Source organism: Gambusia affinis, linkage group LG21 (genome assembly GCF_019740435.1).
Source record: "Gambusia affinis linkage group LG21, SWU_Gaff_1.0, whole genome shotgun sequence".
Classification (NCBI taxonomy): domain Eukaryota; kingdom Metazoa; phylum Chordata; class Actinopteri; order Cyprinodontiformes; family Poeciliidae; genus Gambusia; species Gambusia affinis.
The window spans coordinates 8099169-8113307 of record NC_057888.1 but is presented as its reverse complement, the minus strand read 5'-3'; the positions used below and the strand labels follow the sequence as shown (position 1 = coordinate 8113307).

The 14139-nt window shown below is 38.9% G+C and overlaps 3 protein-coding genes across 3 annotated transcripts; 2 read left to right on the top strand and 1 right to left on the bottom strand.

Moving 5' to 3' along the window:
- Positions 1-159: 159 nt before the first annotated feature.
- On the bottom strand, positions 160-4304 carry chmp4c (charged multivesicular body protein 4C). The gene is made up of 6 exons (XM_044104324.1): positions 4181-4304; positions 3105-3539; positions 1493-1670; positions 1254-1362; positions 1013-1136; positions 160-577 (listed from the first exon to the last, which is right to left on the bottom strand). Exons 2-6 carry the CDS (start codon positions 3331-3333, stop codon positions 516-518), a joined length of 702 nt encoding a protein of 233 aa, XP_043960259.1. The 5' UTR covers positions 3334-3539; positions 4181-4304; the 3' UTR covers positions 160-515.
- Positions 4274-7413, top strand: zfand1 (zinc finger, AN1-type domain 1). Its single transcript, XM_044104323.1, has 8 exons — positions 4274-4448; positions 4813-4855; positions 5193-5232; positions 5455-5582; positions 5683-5774; positions 6272-6390; positions 6672-6827; positions 7167-7413. Exons 1-8 carry the CDS (start codon positions 4394-4396, stop codon positions 7341-7343), a joined length of 810 nt encoding a protein of 269 aa, XP_043960258.1. The 5' UTR covers positions 4274-4393; the 3' UTR covers positions 7344-7413.
- Positions 7414-7967: 554 nt separating this feature from the next.
- maf1b (MAF1 homolog, negative regulator of RNA polymerase III b) lies at positions 7968-13410 on the top strand. Its single transcript, XM_044104317.1, has 8 exons — positions 7968-8559; positions 8805-8893; positions 10899-11030; positions 11117-11279; positions 11361-11482; positions 11563-11682; positions 12253-12345; positions 12450-13410. Exons 2-8 carry the CDS (start codon positions 8811-8813, stop codon positions 12472-12474), a joined length of 738 nt encoding a protein of 245 aa, XP_043960252.1. The 5' UTR covers positions 7968-8559; positions 8805-8810; the 3' UTR covers positions 12475-13410.
- Positions 13411-14139: the final 729 nt, after the last annotated feature.

Below are 14139 nucleotides of genomic sequence, written 5' to 3'. Positions count from 1 at the left end.
TTGTAAAGTTGCACAACATCAGACCTTGAGGTGTAGATTTGAGGACCCCTGCTCCAGAAGCTGCTCCTGATGCAGTGGTTCAGGCAGAGGCTTCTTCCCCTCCATCATGATACATAGAAGTACTAAAAGTCATTTCTCATAAAGTAACTTGACACAATGTGTAGGAGTCAGTTTTATTATTAGACAGAGATTATAATGTCATTTACAACATTTACGGTAGTCTGAACCTGTATTTATCTACAGCTGCAGAAGAAGCAGATCTGCCCTGTGGATTAATAGCATTAAGTATATCCTTGTTAGACAAAAATTATGAGTGCAGCATGCTCTTAACAAAATAACCTAAACTTAAACTATTGTTGTATTCCTTTGCTTTTAGATCATTAATCAAAAAGCCAATAATGGTAAAATCTTTCTCAATTTCCCTAAAAACCTTCAACAACCTTGAATAAGTGAAAAGTAAATACAAAAAAGTTGGCATTACAGTGTTCAATAATGCTTTCTCTTCGTTAACATACTCATGTTCCCCATGATGCCAGCATACGCATGTCATCGTCTTCTTCAACCCTTTTCTTAGTTGCTAAAAAAAAAGCAAAAAGAAGATGAACACTTAACTTAAATGATTAGATCAAGGTTTTTCTACTTGTATTTTCTATAATGAGCTGAGATTATTATTAATTACCTTCAATGTATGAGGCAGATAATAAAACAAACATCTAGACATTCTCAGATAACCATAACTTTTTTTTATCTTGTAATTCAATTGTTTAGGCCTCTGCAACTAAATAGCTCATCTACATGCTACATATCTACATCTTTACTCTTTACTCCAATTTAGTATTTGACTTTAAGTAGCAAAAGGTTTGAAAATTATGCATCATTTACTTTCTACATCACATTTTTGCTATACTTTTTGTTGGCATATTCTATTAAAACACATGATCAAAGGTTATGAGACTTCTGCAGGGCACTGTAAATACAAACATGATCATGTAAGCTTGCGTGATAGACTCACTTGCATGACTGGGGCGTGATGAGGGCAGTTTGGAGCTGGGAACGCTCGGCAGTCCTCCCATACTCTTCATGCTCTCCTCCAAGTCCTCCTGCTCCAGTTCCTCCAGCTCTGCAAGGAGCTCATCCTAACAAGCATAAAGCAAGAACGAGCTAAAAGATCTACAACATGAGTAAAAAAAAAACAAAAAAACAAAAAGCAAGAAAGACCCGTCTGAAGATGAAGGTGGAGAAAACTGAAAAACCTCATCAAACTGCTCGCCGAATGGCCCGGAAATTGCCTCGCTGATTTCCCGAGCCACATCTTGCTGCTCAGTGATGTCCTGCATCAGATCATCAATCTTGTCGACGTCCCTGAGAAAAATAAAATACACCCGATGCAAGTTCAAATTTTAATCTGGTGTACAATATTTATTATCTGAATGCAGGTGTTGCACCCACCCAAAACACACATTCTTCAAATAGTTTGTACCCAGTTCCTTACATGTTCTGGTGGACCTGCTTCATGGCCTTGGCAGCAAAGCCCATGTTCTTGAGGACCTCTGTGTTGGTGTGTGAGTTCTCCAGGGCCTCCCTCTGAAATTCAATGGTGGACAGGGTGCCATCAATCTGGGTCAGTTGCTGCTCCAAGCGCTTCTTCCTCTTCAGAGCCTGTAGAGCAGCTGTTCCGGAGAAAACAAACCATGTAAACAAAAAGAAAGAGAAAAAAAAAATCACATTAATTCTTAAAGATTAGTTCATCTCGGCATGTACCTGTTACTAAAAGAAAAGTACACCAAGGTTCTCAACAGTTAAGAATTCAAAAACACAATACTTTTCTGTCATACTGCGCCCACAGTTTATAGTACTCTGTAGCCACTGATGTCATAAACCAAACATTATCATTGATTATCCATCTCATTCAATGCTGAAATATCTTGCTGATTTATGAAAGTCCAATATTAGATAGCTTTATATTGACAGCAAGATACTAGGTCAGTATCTGGAGAAATATGTTTTGTTTGCAGCCAGGGTTTATTTAGTTTAATTAACAAACTTAGCCGTTAACTAAAATGGGCAGGAAAGCAGAGAATCTTCAGTCTTTGGTTCATGCTACACATTTTATCGGTGTGGCTGAGAGACCTGAGTTTTCGACAAGTTTATGGAGCACAGATTAATGCACCGATGCAATTCCTGGCTTGTTGCTGCACACTGTCAGTCAGCAGGCTTAAAGGAGGTTCCTACTCTTTCCATTCACTTGCAGAAGATTAATCCATTTCAGAATATCTCAAGTGATGATTTGTGATAAACCCTGGCAAATGATTATCCCTTTCTATCATTTGTCAGACAAGTGTTGGGTGTGTCCAAAGATCAAACCTGGGGTTCCTCCCTTTACATCGCTGCATTTAGTTTTAGTCTTTAGTGACTCACAGATAATGCAGCGAAGAAAACATTTTGTGTTGGGTAGAGCTCCACAGGAAGGAGAAATTATTCCAAATTGCTTCTCTATTATGATCCATTCCTACATTTATGGATCATTTACATTTTGTTGTGCAGATAAGAATAGCAGGAAATGCTATGAAGGCCATGTTTTCAGCAATCCAATACTCCATTCCATTTGCCTCCACCTGCACAGGGGTGTAATAAAAACAATGGATACCTTCAGGTTAAACTTGTTACAAATTAATGCCTGAATTATTCTATGTTAATTATGAAAAGTGCTGATTTTGATAATAAAATTTAAGTTCAGAAGTTTAAACTCAAGCCAAGGAGGATAAATTGAAGAATAAACCTTTGGTTGCGTTTTTAATATAGTTTCTTAAAGCAGATACAGGAAAAGAACAATATCGGAGATGAGTTGGACAGAAATGGTCACATTCAGGTTTGTCATTTTGTTTGAATTATCACAAAATAAAATGATAAAAGCTCACTTTAAAGTAGCTATCCATGTCCGTTTACAAACGTGATTGTGACTTAATAGGAAGTTATTCGAGATAACTCTTTATGAAAGCTCCTATTATGTGGAGAGTTTAAGCTCTGACATATTGCTAAATCTTAACTTAAATGCAGAAAAAGCGGGTGTTATACTTCTTAGAAAACCCACAATGAAGACCTACCCTTCTTGTTTTTGGTCCCGTGCTTCTTGGCTGTGGCTATTTCTTGCTCTATCCTCTTCTCCAGGTATTCCTGCTTCTTCGTCAACATTTCCTCGGTTTCCCGGAGTCTGTGAATGGCCTCCTGCGGACTCGGTCCTCCTTTCGATCGGTGGTGTTTGGACTTTGAGGAAGAGCTGGATGATGACCCCGAGCTGGAGCTGCCTTTGAAAAGCTTCGAGATTTTACTCATTTTGAGGCTTCTTCTTTTCTTTCTTTCTTTTTTTTTTTTTAAATTGTACTGCGTTACTAGTCCAAAATAATTAGACGCGAACTCGATGGAGTCCGAGAAAGAGACGGCCTTCTATATTTCACTTGACTCCCCAGGCAGGTGTTGTATTGCAGATTTTCCTGTTCGACGGCTTTGTGAGGTTAGTTCAAACCAGCCAGTCAGAGCACCTATGGACACACCTGTCAACATTAGCTACACTTGTGACGTCATGATGCCTTTCTCTGCCATGTTCTAACTTTAAAACACTAAATAAAACAAAAGAATTATCAATATGTTTTAAAAGTCTTTCCCTTTTCCCATAGTTTATAAAATAAATACTAATCATTAATTATATATTTTTTGGTCAATTCATAATAGGCTACTATGAGTTTGAGCAATAATAACAAGAGTGTAGACTATTTCCGTAGGGATATATTTCCAGTTTTGTTTTTTTGTTTTTTTAGGTTCATGTGAACACCATTACATATCCCTCACAAATGAAAGTAATTCTAATGAGTAAGTGTGTAAGCAATGTAAAAAAAATTACTAAAGGATTTTTTTGGAATTTTTGTTTAGTTCAGTTGACAAACGCCATCAAATGTGCAACAAATTCTTAAAACATATTCAGAATAATGAACACGTTTAAATGAACTGTTAAAGAAATATAAAACTTAGAGCATTCTAAAAAAAATTCTTGCAGCAAATACATTCATGAGTACCATTAAAAGTAGCGGTCAGATGAGAAACGTTTATCTTGGGGTGCTATAGTGTAAGATGATTTATTTTTCCTTTTGAATTAATGTGGTTAGATACAAGATCAGTTACTTACTACAGTTGGTCCATAGCCTTAAGAGGAGCTGTTTCTTTCGTCTTCGTTGTCTTTTTTAGAAGTGCCCGAGTGCGCTTTTGTTTTGAAAGGAAATTGTTAAGCAGGTCGCCGTAACGCCTTGTGCCTTCGCGCACTTCAAAATCGAGTGCCGGCTGGCTTTACTGTTATTTCCGAAGAGGCGGGTAGCTTAACCGAAGTCAATAGTGCTAGCTAATGGCTGAATTAGACATTGGTAAACACTGTCAGGTCGATTCCTGCAACGTGAAAGGTTCGTTTTGATTTCACCAGAACGGTTAGAAATAAACAAAATACTGAATTGTTTGGGGGGGTTTCCAAGCAAGATTTGGCAAATGTCTTCTTAGCATACCTAGCCTTTTAGTTAGCTGTGGTCTTCCTTAGCTTTCTTCACTAGCAGGAAAGCTAGCGGCTAATTAGCTTAGCAGCTGCTGGACTAGACTCCACCTTTAAACTTAACAAAAAGTTAGCCTTTTTTAATTAAATGATTAATTAAAAATAAAATGTAGTTGAATCGTTTTATATACCACTAGTAGAGTCCAGTTCTCGCAATATGCGTAATACCATGAACTAAATCATCCTAAATTTGATTTGGTTTGTTTTTTACACTTTTACAGATTTTCTTCCATTTGTGTGCGACTCTTGCAGTGGTGTTTACTGGTACGTTTTTCATTTTCCCGTCCATTTTACTTGCAGATTTATTACTTTAAATATCAAACAAGAGTCTGATCATATTATATAAAGTTGATGTGGGATTTCTGTAGACTCAACCAGCTGAACTCCTCCATTTTTGACATTTGGACTGTTATAGAAACAATTTTGAACAATTGTAGTTTCTTTTAATAAGCATCTAAGGGGCAAGTAGTTTTTGTAATTAGGAAGATATTTGTTCAGATTTCAGATGGAAATAAAGTCTTAAGTTGGAAATGGAAGAAAAAGACTAACTGTGAAGTAAAGTTGGTGCTGTCTTTTTTTCTTTCACATCTGTCCTGCACAGCCTCGAGCACAGAAGCAGAGAAGCCCACTCATGTCCAGAGGTAGGTCATGTCTTTATTTATGGTCAGGACAACAGATTGTAGCTCTCCTGCTTCCTTAGAACTGATAAGTGCTTCTTTGATTAGCGTATAGTACTTTCTTATTGTCATAAGTGGTTTTCTTTGCTAAGATTTGGACTACTTTACCAGAGTTAACTAAACTGTAAATCTATTACAAGCAATGACTGTGTTTTCCTCATGATGTTCTTTTACTCTTTGCATTAGGAAACCGTAACAAGGGAAACTAAGACCGCTGGTGGCAGCACAAGTTATCCCTGCTCATTTGAAGACTGTAAGGGAAGAGAATTGCTGCCAGTTTTATGTCCGCAGTGTGAAAAACACTTCTGTTTGGCGTAGGTTTTTTTTTTTTTGTAGACTTCAAAAAGTGAGGGGAAGGGTTCCTTCTCTGTTTTATCTTTGAATCACTTACTATTCTGTTTAATTTTTTTGCAGCCATCGTCATCAAGATGATCACAAGTGTGAGAAGTTGGAGGTTCAGAAGCCTCGAATGGCAGCCACAAAGGAGCTCGTGGAAAAGATTTTAGGTCAGAAAAGAAGACAAAGGCAGTGTTAATCTCTTCTTTGTATGGATTCAGATGGCAATTTTATTTCTTATCGTACTCTACACAAGAATTTGTACCCTTCAATGTCTTTTGAATTGAGATTTTTATTGATATCCTTTTCTGGTCTGTCACCTTAGGTGAATGGCCAACAACTGCATTTATATTACAAATACATTACACATATTTGGTCTCTATATATTTGGTAAACAAATAACCAAAGAAGTTATTTATTTACTTATTAGGTGAATTTTAGTTGCACAAGATTGTATTAAGGAATGTCAGAGTAAAGGGTGCGGTTAATGGCTTAAGATTTGTCTGTGTGTGTGTACTCTTTTTTGCCATTTTATAGTCATTTATGAATGTGACAAAAAAACAATTATGTAATATGAATACTTCTGCAGGACTGCAGATCCAGAAATGTAACCACTTGGTGGCTTCAATAATTGAGTTTTCTATCATTTTTGTGTTTTTCTATTCAGAGTCTAAGGTTGGATCCAAAAGCAAAGGGCGCAGAGGAGCAAAGAATGCTGCCACTGCAGCAAAGGTTGCCCTTATGAAACTGAAGCTGCATGCTGCAGGAGACAAGGGACTGCCACAGGTAAAATCAGCTCCACATCCCACCATAATTGTGACTTAAGTTGTTTGATTTCAGTATTTTCTAAAACATATTTTTCCATATTTTCCTTCATTCTCTCTTCCATTGTCTAAAGCATCCCTCCTTCCTTTATTTCACTATTTTTATGTTCATATGAATTTAAAAGAGTGAGTACTTCAAGTGAAGTGTAGCAAAACCTGGAATTTTGATTTAGAAAAATTGCAAGAACACTGATATTACACTACTTAAGCCTTCTTGTTGTTGTTGTTATGTATGCTTTCCAGGCAGAAAGAACCTATTTCCAGGTTTATCTTCCAAAAGAAGCCAAAGAGTGCAGCCGGCCCATGTTTTTCTCTTCAAAATGGAGTGTGGGTAAAGTGGTGGATTACGCGGCCTCTTTAGCCAGCCTCAAGAACAACAACAATGTTCTGACAGCCAAGGTAAACAGAGAAAGACATCTAAAAAATATACTGTATTTGGACACTTTAATGATCGTTTACAATAAATGACTAAAATTGCGGGCATAATCGTAGTCAAGGAAATCATGATTATTTAACATGTGACTAGATCACTTTGAAAATATTGTCCATTGTAATGTTTTTGTGGTTGTGTAGAACCAAAATAAAAATATAATGGAAATCACATTTATTTCACAGGACTATTGGAGTGACCTTGCAACTTTTTGATACATATGACCCCTAACAACAAACTAAGTTATTGGCCTCAGTTTGTTGTTAAGAGTCTTATGTATAAATGTCAACCCATGTCTTCATTTGCAGAAGCTGCGTCTCTGTCATCCTGAGACAGGTCAGACTCTCCAGATGGATGACTCCCTGCTCTCTCTGCTGGCTCACCCAGAAGCTCCGCTGCATAACGGGGGAAATGTGATCCTGGAATATGTGGACAGCAAATGCACAGGACTAAAGGATGTTTCTGACTATATCGCTCAAACCTGATTTAGGAGTATCATGGATTATATGTGCAAACTACTATTTATGTGAATAAAAAATATATTGTATTTGTGGATTTTGTTTTTATATTGGAGATTTGTGGGGAAAGTTAATTTAAGATGCAGCAAGTTTGGATCTATGTAATAATAGCCTTAGATTGGATTTAAAGAAATATAATATATCCCAATTAGGAACTTGCTAAATGTAGTATAATTAGCTTATAAGTATTTACTTGGGTATAATGCTACAATACAATATGTATTGGACAAATGAATTAATGCAAACTTTTTGAGTAAGTACCTTCTACTCGGAGCTTAAGCTGGACCCAGGATGACAACAGTAAACAGTCAGATAGAACTACAATGGGATAGTTAATATCAAAGCTGGCATGGTCCAGTCAAAGTCCAAACATAAACTCTGTTGATTAGAAACTTTATATTCATAGAAGCTCCACTGAATCTGACGGAACTGGGTAGTGTCAGGAACCGCAAGATATGTCCTTTTTTGACATTAAACATTAAGCCACTACCTCAATTGTCTTAACCAATCGTATTTCACGCTACACATAGCGACAGGCAAAAGTAAACCAATCACAAAGGGGCAATAAAAATGGGTGGGTCCTTAGCAAAACCCGTATATAAATGAAAAGGGGCTGGGTCAACACGTACAGTAGATCCTGTTGTTTTGGTGAGAGCAGAGCGGTTGTTGAAGGTTATCGATAAATTGCAGAAACAGCATTCAGTTGTGATTTTTTTTTTATCAATAGGCTCAGTAGCTTTTTTGCTGCTTTTCTGATCGAGTCGCTGAGAAAAGAGCGACTTGATCCCCCCGACACAGATCGTTTTGTAAAATCAGGTCGAAAGGGATGCCGCTGCAGATAGACTCCGACGGACGCCAACTGTCTCTGGATTTAATCTCGTCGCATTTAATCGGGAAGAGCAGCTTCTCTATAAACTTAAAGAGCCTCAGAACATCTCCCGCTCGACCGAGTGTTTCTGTAAGATACCAAAGCTCAAGTTCACGGTATTAGTTTCGCGTTGAGGCGAAGACCGAAGAATAAATATTCAAGCTAGCAGCTAGTGTTAGCTGGTAGAAAAAACAAAGCGCGGATCGTTAATCCTCGTGAACCGCTTTGACAAAAGAGGTCGAGTTTCTAACGGTGCAGTCGACTGCTACGAGGTTAAACCTTTTTATCTCTGCCTGTGTGGAAGATAATTTGTTGGTAAGTGAATTAAAATCGATGTGTTGAAACAGGAAGACTGTGTGGGGGAGGGGCAGTGTTTTCTGTTAGAGGAAATAGTGTTTTGGTCTGCAATTTATCCACGAGGGGCGCTGCTGCGCAGTTCTGTCTTCTTGTTCGAGTTTCCTTTTCTGTTTACTTTATCGACACTATTTGTGAGTAAAAGTGTACTTGTTCCTTTACATAAGGTTAATAATGTCATCTTAATGTATTTTTTTCTACCCCAGGCTGTCATGAAGCTGTTGGAAAACTCCAGCTTTGAAGCCCTCAGCTCCCGGCTGTGTGTGGAAACAGGGGAGTCCCGTATCCTCGGCAGGTAAATCCCTTCTGTAGTAATGCTTTAGCACTTCAGTGTGGAAGTGGTGACTGAATATGAGTGATTATTTGTGTAACATGCAATTTAAATTGAAATGTTATATGATAAACTTGTCGAGATTTTTATCACATTGCCAGAGAGCAAGACTTTCAGCAGATAATGGAAGGCTTAACAGAGAACAACTTACTTTCTGTTTTTATCCAATTAGACGTTAAATTTGTCATTGAAAATGCTGGATTTGGAACTGTTGGGAGTTTTTTGGAAATTTGAGTTATGTTGTGATCCTCCACTGTGCATTGGACAACACAAACATGGTTAGAGCCCAACTTTGCCTTAGCCATTAACCTTTTCCCAGTTTTTCCTCAACCATTTTCCAATTGACCCTGATGGATGCAGGGAGTAAATCCTCATGGTTGCACTTCTAAGCATAAAGCATTTGGAGGAAGCAGTCTTTATCATGCATTTCTCTTGCGCAGAAAAAACGTTTTCCCTTTTTGACGTCATGGAACAGGACTGCCTGCAGATGCAGAGGTCACTGGCCCTGTGCTGAATTGGGGTAGTAGAGCTCCAGCAGCCTTCTACAGGGTACACAATTTGACTGAAGTGTTTTACTGCTCTATGGGCCTACTTTCAAAGCTTGCGTTGAAAGTTCACCGATGATGTTCTTGTTATTTAGTCTGCAGACTGTAAACCATATCAGTGTGCCTCAGGTTATGCAACCCTCTCTTCCCAGCTGGGCCTTGCAGATACAGCTAAAAGGAGTGTAATTACATAAACTCCAGTGGGCTGTGGAGCTATGCAGTTTTGCTGTGTGGGCTGGTGAAACTGAGCAGTGTGGTGGCTATGGCCTGGGTTGATGCAGATCACGGTGTTCTGTGGTTATTTTGGAGGCCGTTGTTAAGCTGGCATGAGTGTTAACGTACTCGTTACATGAGAGCTGAGTTCTGCTGGTGTTTCAGCCTGGTTGGAGGAGTCTTTCAGTGCAGGACAGCTGTAGCGAAGAATGGATTCAAGTTCAGACACGCTGAAGTGATTTAAGTATTTGCTTATCTGTAAGGGATTTAGGTGCAAAGGGCTTCACAACGTAGCAGGAAAAGTAGGTTGAAGATCTTTTGCATCTGTAAATAAGTAGCTTTACCATTAATTAATGCATGAGCCCCTTCATTACACATGCATGCTGCCTACTCCTGTGTCTGAATGGCTGAGTTGTTGCCAACAGGATTCAAACAGAAGGTCAGCTGTGTTGTGTTGTGCTGGGAATACCAGTGCTGCTATTTCCACTCCGTGTTCCTTGGATGTTCCTATAATTAAAGTCGTCAGAATCTGAGAGGATCTTCACACTCGCTCTATCCTTAGCTGTAACACCTTGTGTAACCTCAGAGTGCACCGGGGGAAAATAAACAACTGCCGTCTGTTGCCCGCTGATATCTGTCCCAGAGACATCTGACCCAGATACGTGAGCGCAGGAGACCTTTGACGGTGACTGGCGAGGCATTTGTGTTGCTGTGGCTTCCAGAGGATATCCAGAGCTTTATAAATAGTCCAAAACACACATAATGGCTTTGATGTGATAGTAGTTTATAACAGAACTGGAAGGAAAAAGTATATGTGGCTTCCAATGTCTTAAATCCACAGGAACTCCAGGGTTACTGGTCAGAGTTGCAGAAAAGATGGATTGTGCACAAAGGCAGGACATTTCTGAAAGAAATGTGTAAAGACCTAAAAAAACAACCAGAGCTACAAAAGAAGGGTTTACTATGAAGCATATTAATTTTAGAGTGGCTTAGTCAAAGTCTAGACCTAAAACCAATTGAGGATCTATGGCAAAACCTAGATATTCTTCTATAATTGCAACCTAAAGCATGTTTAGTTGGATAATAATGTTGTGGCATTTTTACTTTGCAAAATGTTATGGTGCCATTATGTGTCAAATCATCCAATAAATAAATAAAAGCAAACATTACAATAACAATCTTTGTTTCACATGTTTTCTGTTGTCCTGCAGGATTGAGAGCTACTCCTGCAAGATGGCAGGAGATGATAAACACATGTTTAAGCAGTTCTGCCAGGAGGGGGAGCCACACGTCCTGGAAGCCCTTTCTCCCCCTCAGTCCACCAGCGCTGCCAGCCCCTCTCAGTAAGCACAGCAGTCCAGTTCAGCAGAAATCAGAGAAAGTAACAGGGAGTTTTTAAGGGACGCCAACCTTTGTGTTTGTTTGGTAGGCTGGGGAAGAGCAGCGAGGACGGTGAAAACCCTCTGAGCGACAAGGTCTGCAGGAAGACTCTGTTCTACCTCATCACCACGCTCAACGAGTCCTTCAGGCCGGACTACGACTTCAGCGCCGGCCGGGCCCACGAGTTCAGCAGAGAGCCCAGCCTCAACTGGGTGAGTGCTTCTGCCGCCGCAGGACGTGTGATTATTCTAAAAATACGATGGGATGTCGCTAAACTGTAGTTTTCTCCTCAGGTGGTGAACGCAGTGAACAGCAGCTTGTTCTCATCGGTGGGAGAAGAGTTCAACTCTTTGGGACCCGAGCTGTGGAACGCCATCGACCAGGAGATCAACCTGCAGAGCTGCGACATCTACAGGTCAGCGTTCTGGGGGTTTACGACGCTTAAACGCACCATTCTGACAGATGGAGTCACTTTTATTTCTCCTTGTTTCTCAGCTACAACCCAGACCTTGATTCTGATCCTTTTGGTGAAGAGGGGAGCCTCTGGTCCTTCAACTACTTCTTTTACAACAAAAAACTGAAGAGGATCGTGTTCTTCACGTGTCGCTCCGTCAGGTCTGTGCCAGTAAGCACTACTTGCTAAAGATGCCACCTAGTAAAAGTTTAGTTGTTTTTTTTTTTTTCTTTCTTTCTTTTAAAGGGCACTCAAAACAGACCAGAGATTTCTTTCTGTGATTTGGATAAATGATGTCAGAAAAGGCATGAGATTTGAATGGATTTTGAACAGTGTGGTGGATGAATCAGAGATGAACATATTGGCCAATTTTCCTCTTATTGACTCAGATTAGTGTTTAGCAGGTTGAACAGTAAATGTTTGTTTTTTCTTTTTGCTGTATTAACTGCAAACAAAGTCAAGAATTCCCATCATTTAACTGGAACAAAAATCAGAGAGGTTTAAGCATCATTACATGGAGGATAAAACAAGGTGTTGTCTTAATCGACTTAGTTTCCTTCTGCCTTATCACCAGCATAAAGGACTGAAGCTTGTTTTGTTTGGGTTTAGGTTTCATCTTTTTGTTCAGCAACAAAAGGCCGAAAATGTTCTTAAAAAATGTATATAGTAGAACAATAATACCTAAAGATAGACCTTGCTTAAAGATTTAAAACCAATGGGATTATTTTCAGTGTTCTTAGTGGCTACGGCCGTGGTTGCCTCGACAACGAGCTGGACATGGAGCTGGAGGACGAAGAAGAGATGGACGGCTTCACCGAGGAAGGGTAAGATTAATCACGGCTTAAGATGTTGCCTGTTTTTTTGTTGTTGTTTTTTTTTCCCCCTCATTGTTTATTTCCCAACTTACATTTTTGAATTTCTTCCTCAGGTTCCCCAGAGCTCTGTGTGTGTAGATCCTGGATCTGCAACCTCCAAAGATCACCTGTACCTGTACTCCTGTTGTTCTTTGTCCTTTTTTGTTTAAAATCCATGGGAGTTTTGCTGCCTCATCCGAAGGCGTTTTGTTGTTTGGGACTGATGCATCTTTGGTCGCTTTCAGTCCAACGGCGAACTCTGCAGCCACAAAGTGGTGGACGTTTTAGTGAAGACGCCCCACCGCAACAAGAAGTTCCTTTTATCACCCACAATGTATAATTTTTGACCTGTGGGCTCTTCTCTACATGTTCTGTTTTTCCCAAAGACTTTGTCAAGGGCGCTTGAGCAGAAGTGGATTTATGGCAGAGAAAGATGCAAAAGACTCCTAGAGAGTTTGGTTTGTCCCTAATAGAGAGAGAAGTCCAGATTACACCAGCACCAGTGACAACAAACATTTAAGTCCATCTCTGAACTGAGCTGAGTTGATCAGAAGGCAGACAGACTGAATGGACAGCTGACTTTGTGTCTTCAATGTCTTTTTATGTGTGAAAGTGATGTTATTGTGAAATGTTTGACATCCTAAAAACCTTATCTTATGGTAGGTATTTACTGCAAGTTCTCATCTGTACTTGTTATGACACTGAGGGGTTTGTATCTGGGCTGCAGCTTGGACAACATATCAGCTTTTATTAGATGTTCACTGATACACACTTGTAATATTTTGTATTGACTTTAACGCTCCATTCCTCAGTGTTTGTTCCTGCTGTTTTTTTTCATTTGCTCATTGCAGTGCTTCTTTAACAAGTGAATGTGTAGTAAGTTTTTTAGAGTACAGATTAGACATTTCAAAAACTGCACGGCTACTTTTAAGTTCATTAAAAGACAGGATGCGTTCAGTGTCCTTTTAAGAATACTGTGCCTTGTTTTGATTGGCCAGTGATACAGACCCTAATAAATTGGTGTTTATATCTTAACGGCCTGAATTTCTTCTCCCACAACAGAACTGGAACAATGGAACGTTTGGCCTCTAGGTTTATCTAGGAACGAAGTCAAAAGGTTATTATACAACAAATACTTATTTTGATTACTATGGTTTACAGGTAATGGACATCTCCCAATTGTTTTTTGTATATTTGTTTTAATAGTATAAATGAAATATAATTTAAACTGTCTATGCAATCATAGTAAGTGCTTAATATTAAACCATAAAAAGTTATAACAATGAAGCGGACTGTGATATCTTGACATGTTAATTGAAAGCTTAGTGGAAGGAAACAATAACTTGCATTGCATAAACGTGTAGACTTATAAGAAACTAAGTTTTGGGTTTTTATGAGAATCTCAAATGACCTGTAATTTTTTAAATGTAATTTTAAATAATATGCATCTCTGTGTTCCAAATAGTGTAATATCAGTGTGTAAAATATTATTCACTGATATTTTGGGAAAATGTTCTCAATGTTAAGGTAATATATTCAGCCTGTTGGAATGCCACTGGAGTATATTCACACCTGACAGAGGATGGTGTACAGAACAATGAAAGTGTTAAGTATTGTGACATCAAAGATGTAGGTGAAACTGATCCAACAAATCTCATTGCACCACTGATTCAGAGCTGAGTTTTTACCTCATCTGCTTGTAAAGATTAATGGTGAATCCCTGGGAATCAGCCAGGTTGGATCATGTTTTATAGATGCATCATT

What these genes read in the sequence shown, in the direction of transcription:
- maf1b (XM_044104317.1), top strand. Translation starts at nt 8,811, where the DNA reads ATGAAGCTGTTGGAAAACTCCAGCTTTGAAGCCCTCAGCTCCCGGCTG. An exon ending in AGCGCTGCCAGCCCCTCTCA is followed by an intron (nt 11,031 to 11,116) that starts GTAAGCACAGCA and finishes TTTGTTTGGTAG; the next exon opens with GCTGGGGAAGAGCAGCGAGG. An exon ending in GACGGCTTCACCGAGGAAGG is followed by an intron (nt 12,346 to 12,449) that starts GTAAGATTAATC and finishes TTTCTTCCTCAG; the next exon opens with GTTCCCCAGAGCTCTGTGTG.
- chmp4c (XM_044104324.1), bottom strand. Translation starts at nt 3,333, where the DNA reads ATGAGTAAAATCTCGAAGCTTTTCAAAGGCAGCTCCAGCTCGGGGTCA. An exon ending in CGGGACCAAAAACAAGAAGG is followed by an intron (nt 1,671 to 3,104) that starts GTAGGTCTTCAT and finishes TCTCCGGAACAG; the next exon opens with CTGCTCTACAGGCTCTGAAG. An exon ending in TCGGCGAGCAGTTTGATGAG is followed by an intron (nt 1,137 to 1,253) that starts GTTTTTCAGTTT and finishes TATGCTTGTTAG; the next exon opens with GATGAGCTCCTTGCAGAGCT.
- zfand1 (XM_044104323.1), top strand. Translation starts at nt 4,394, where the DNA reads ATGGCTGAATTAGACATTGGTAAACACTGTCAGGTCGATTCCTGCAAC. An exon ending in AAGCCCACTCATGTCCAGAG is followed by an intron (nt 5,233 to 5,454) that starts GTAGGTCATGTC and finishes TCTTTGCATTAG; the next exon opens with GAAACCGTAACAAGGGAAAC. An exon ending in GCTCGTGGAAAAGATTTTAG is followed by an intron (nt 5,775 to 6,271) that starts GTCAGAAAAGAA and finishes TTTTCTATTCAG; the next exon opens with AGTCTAAGGTTGGATCCAAA.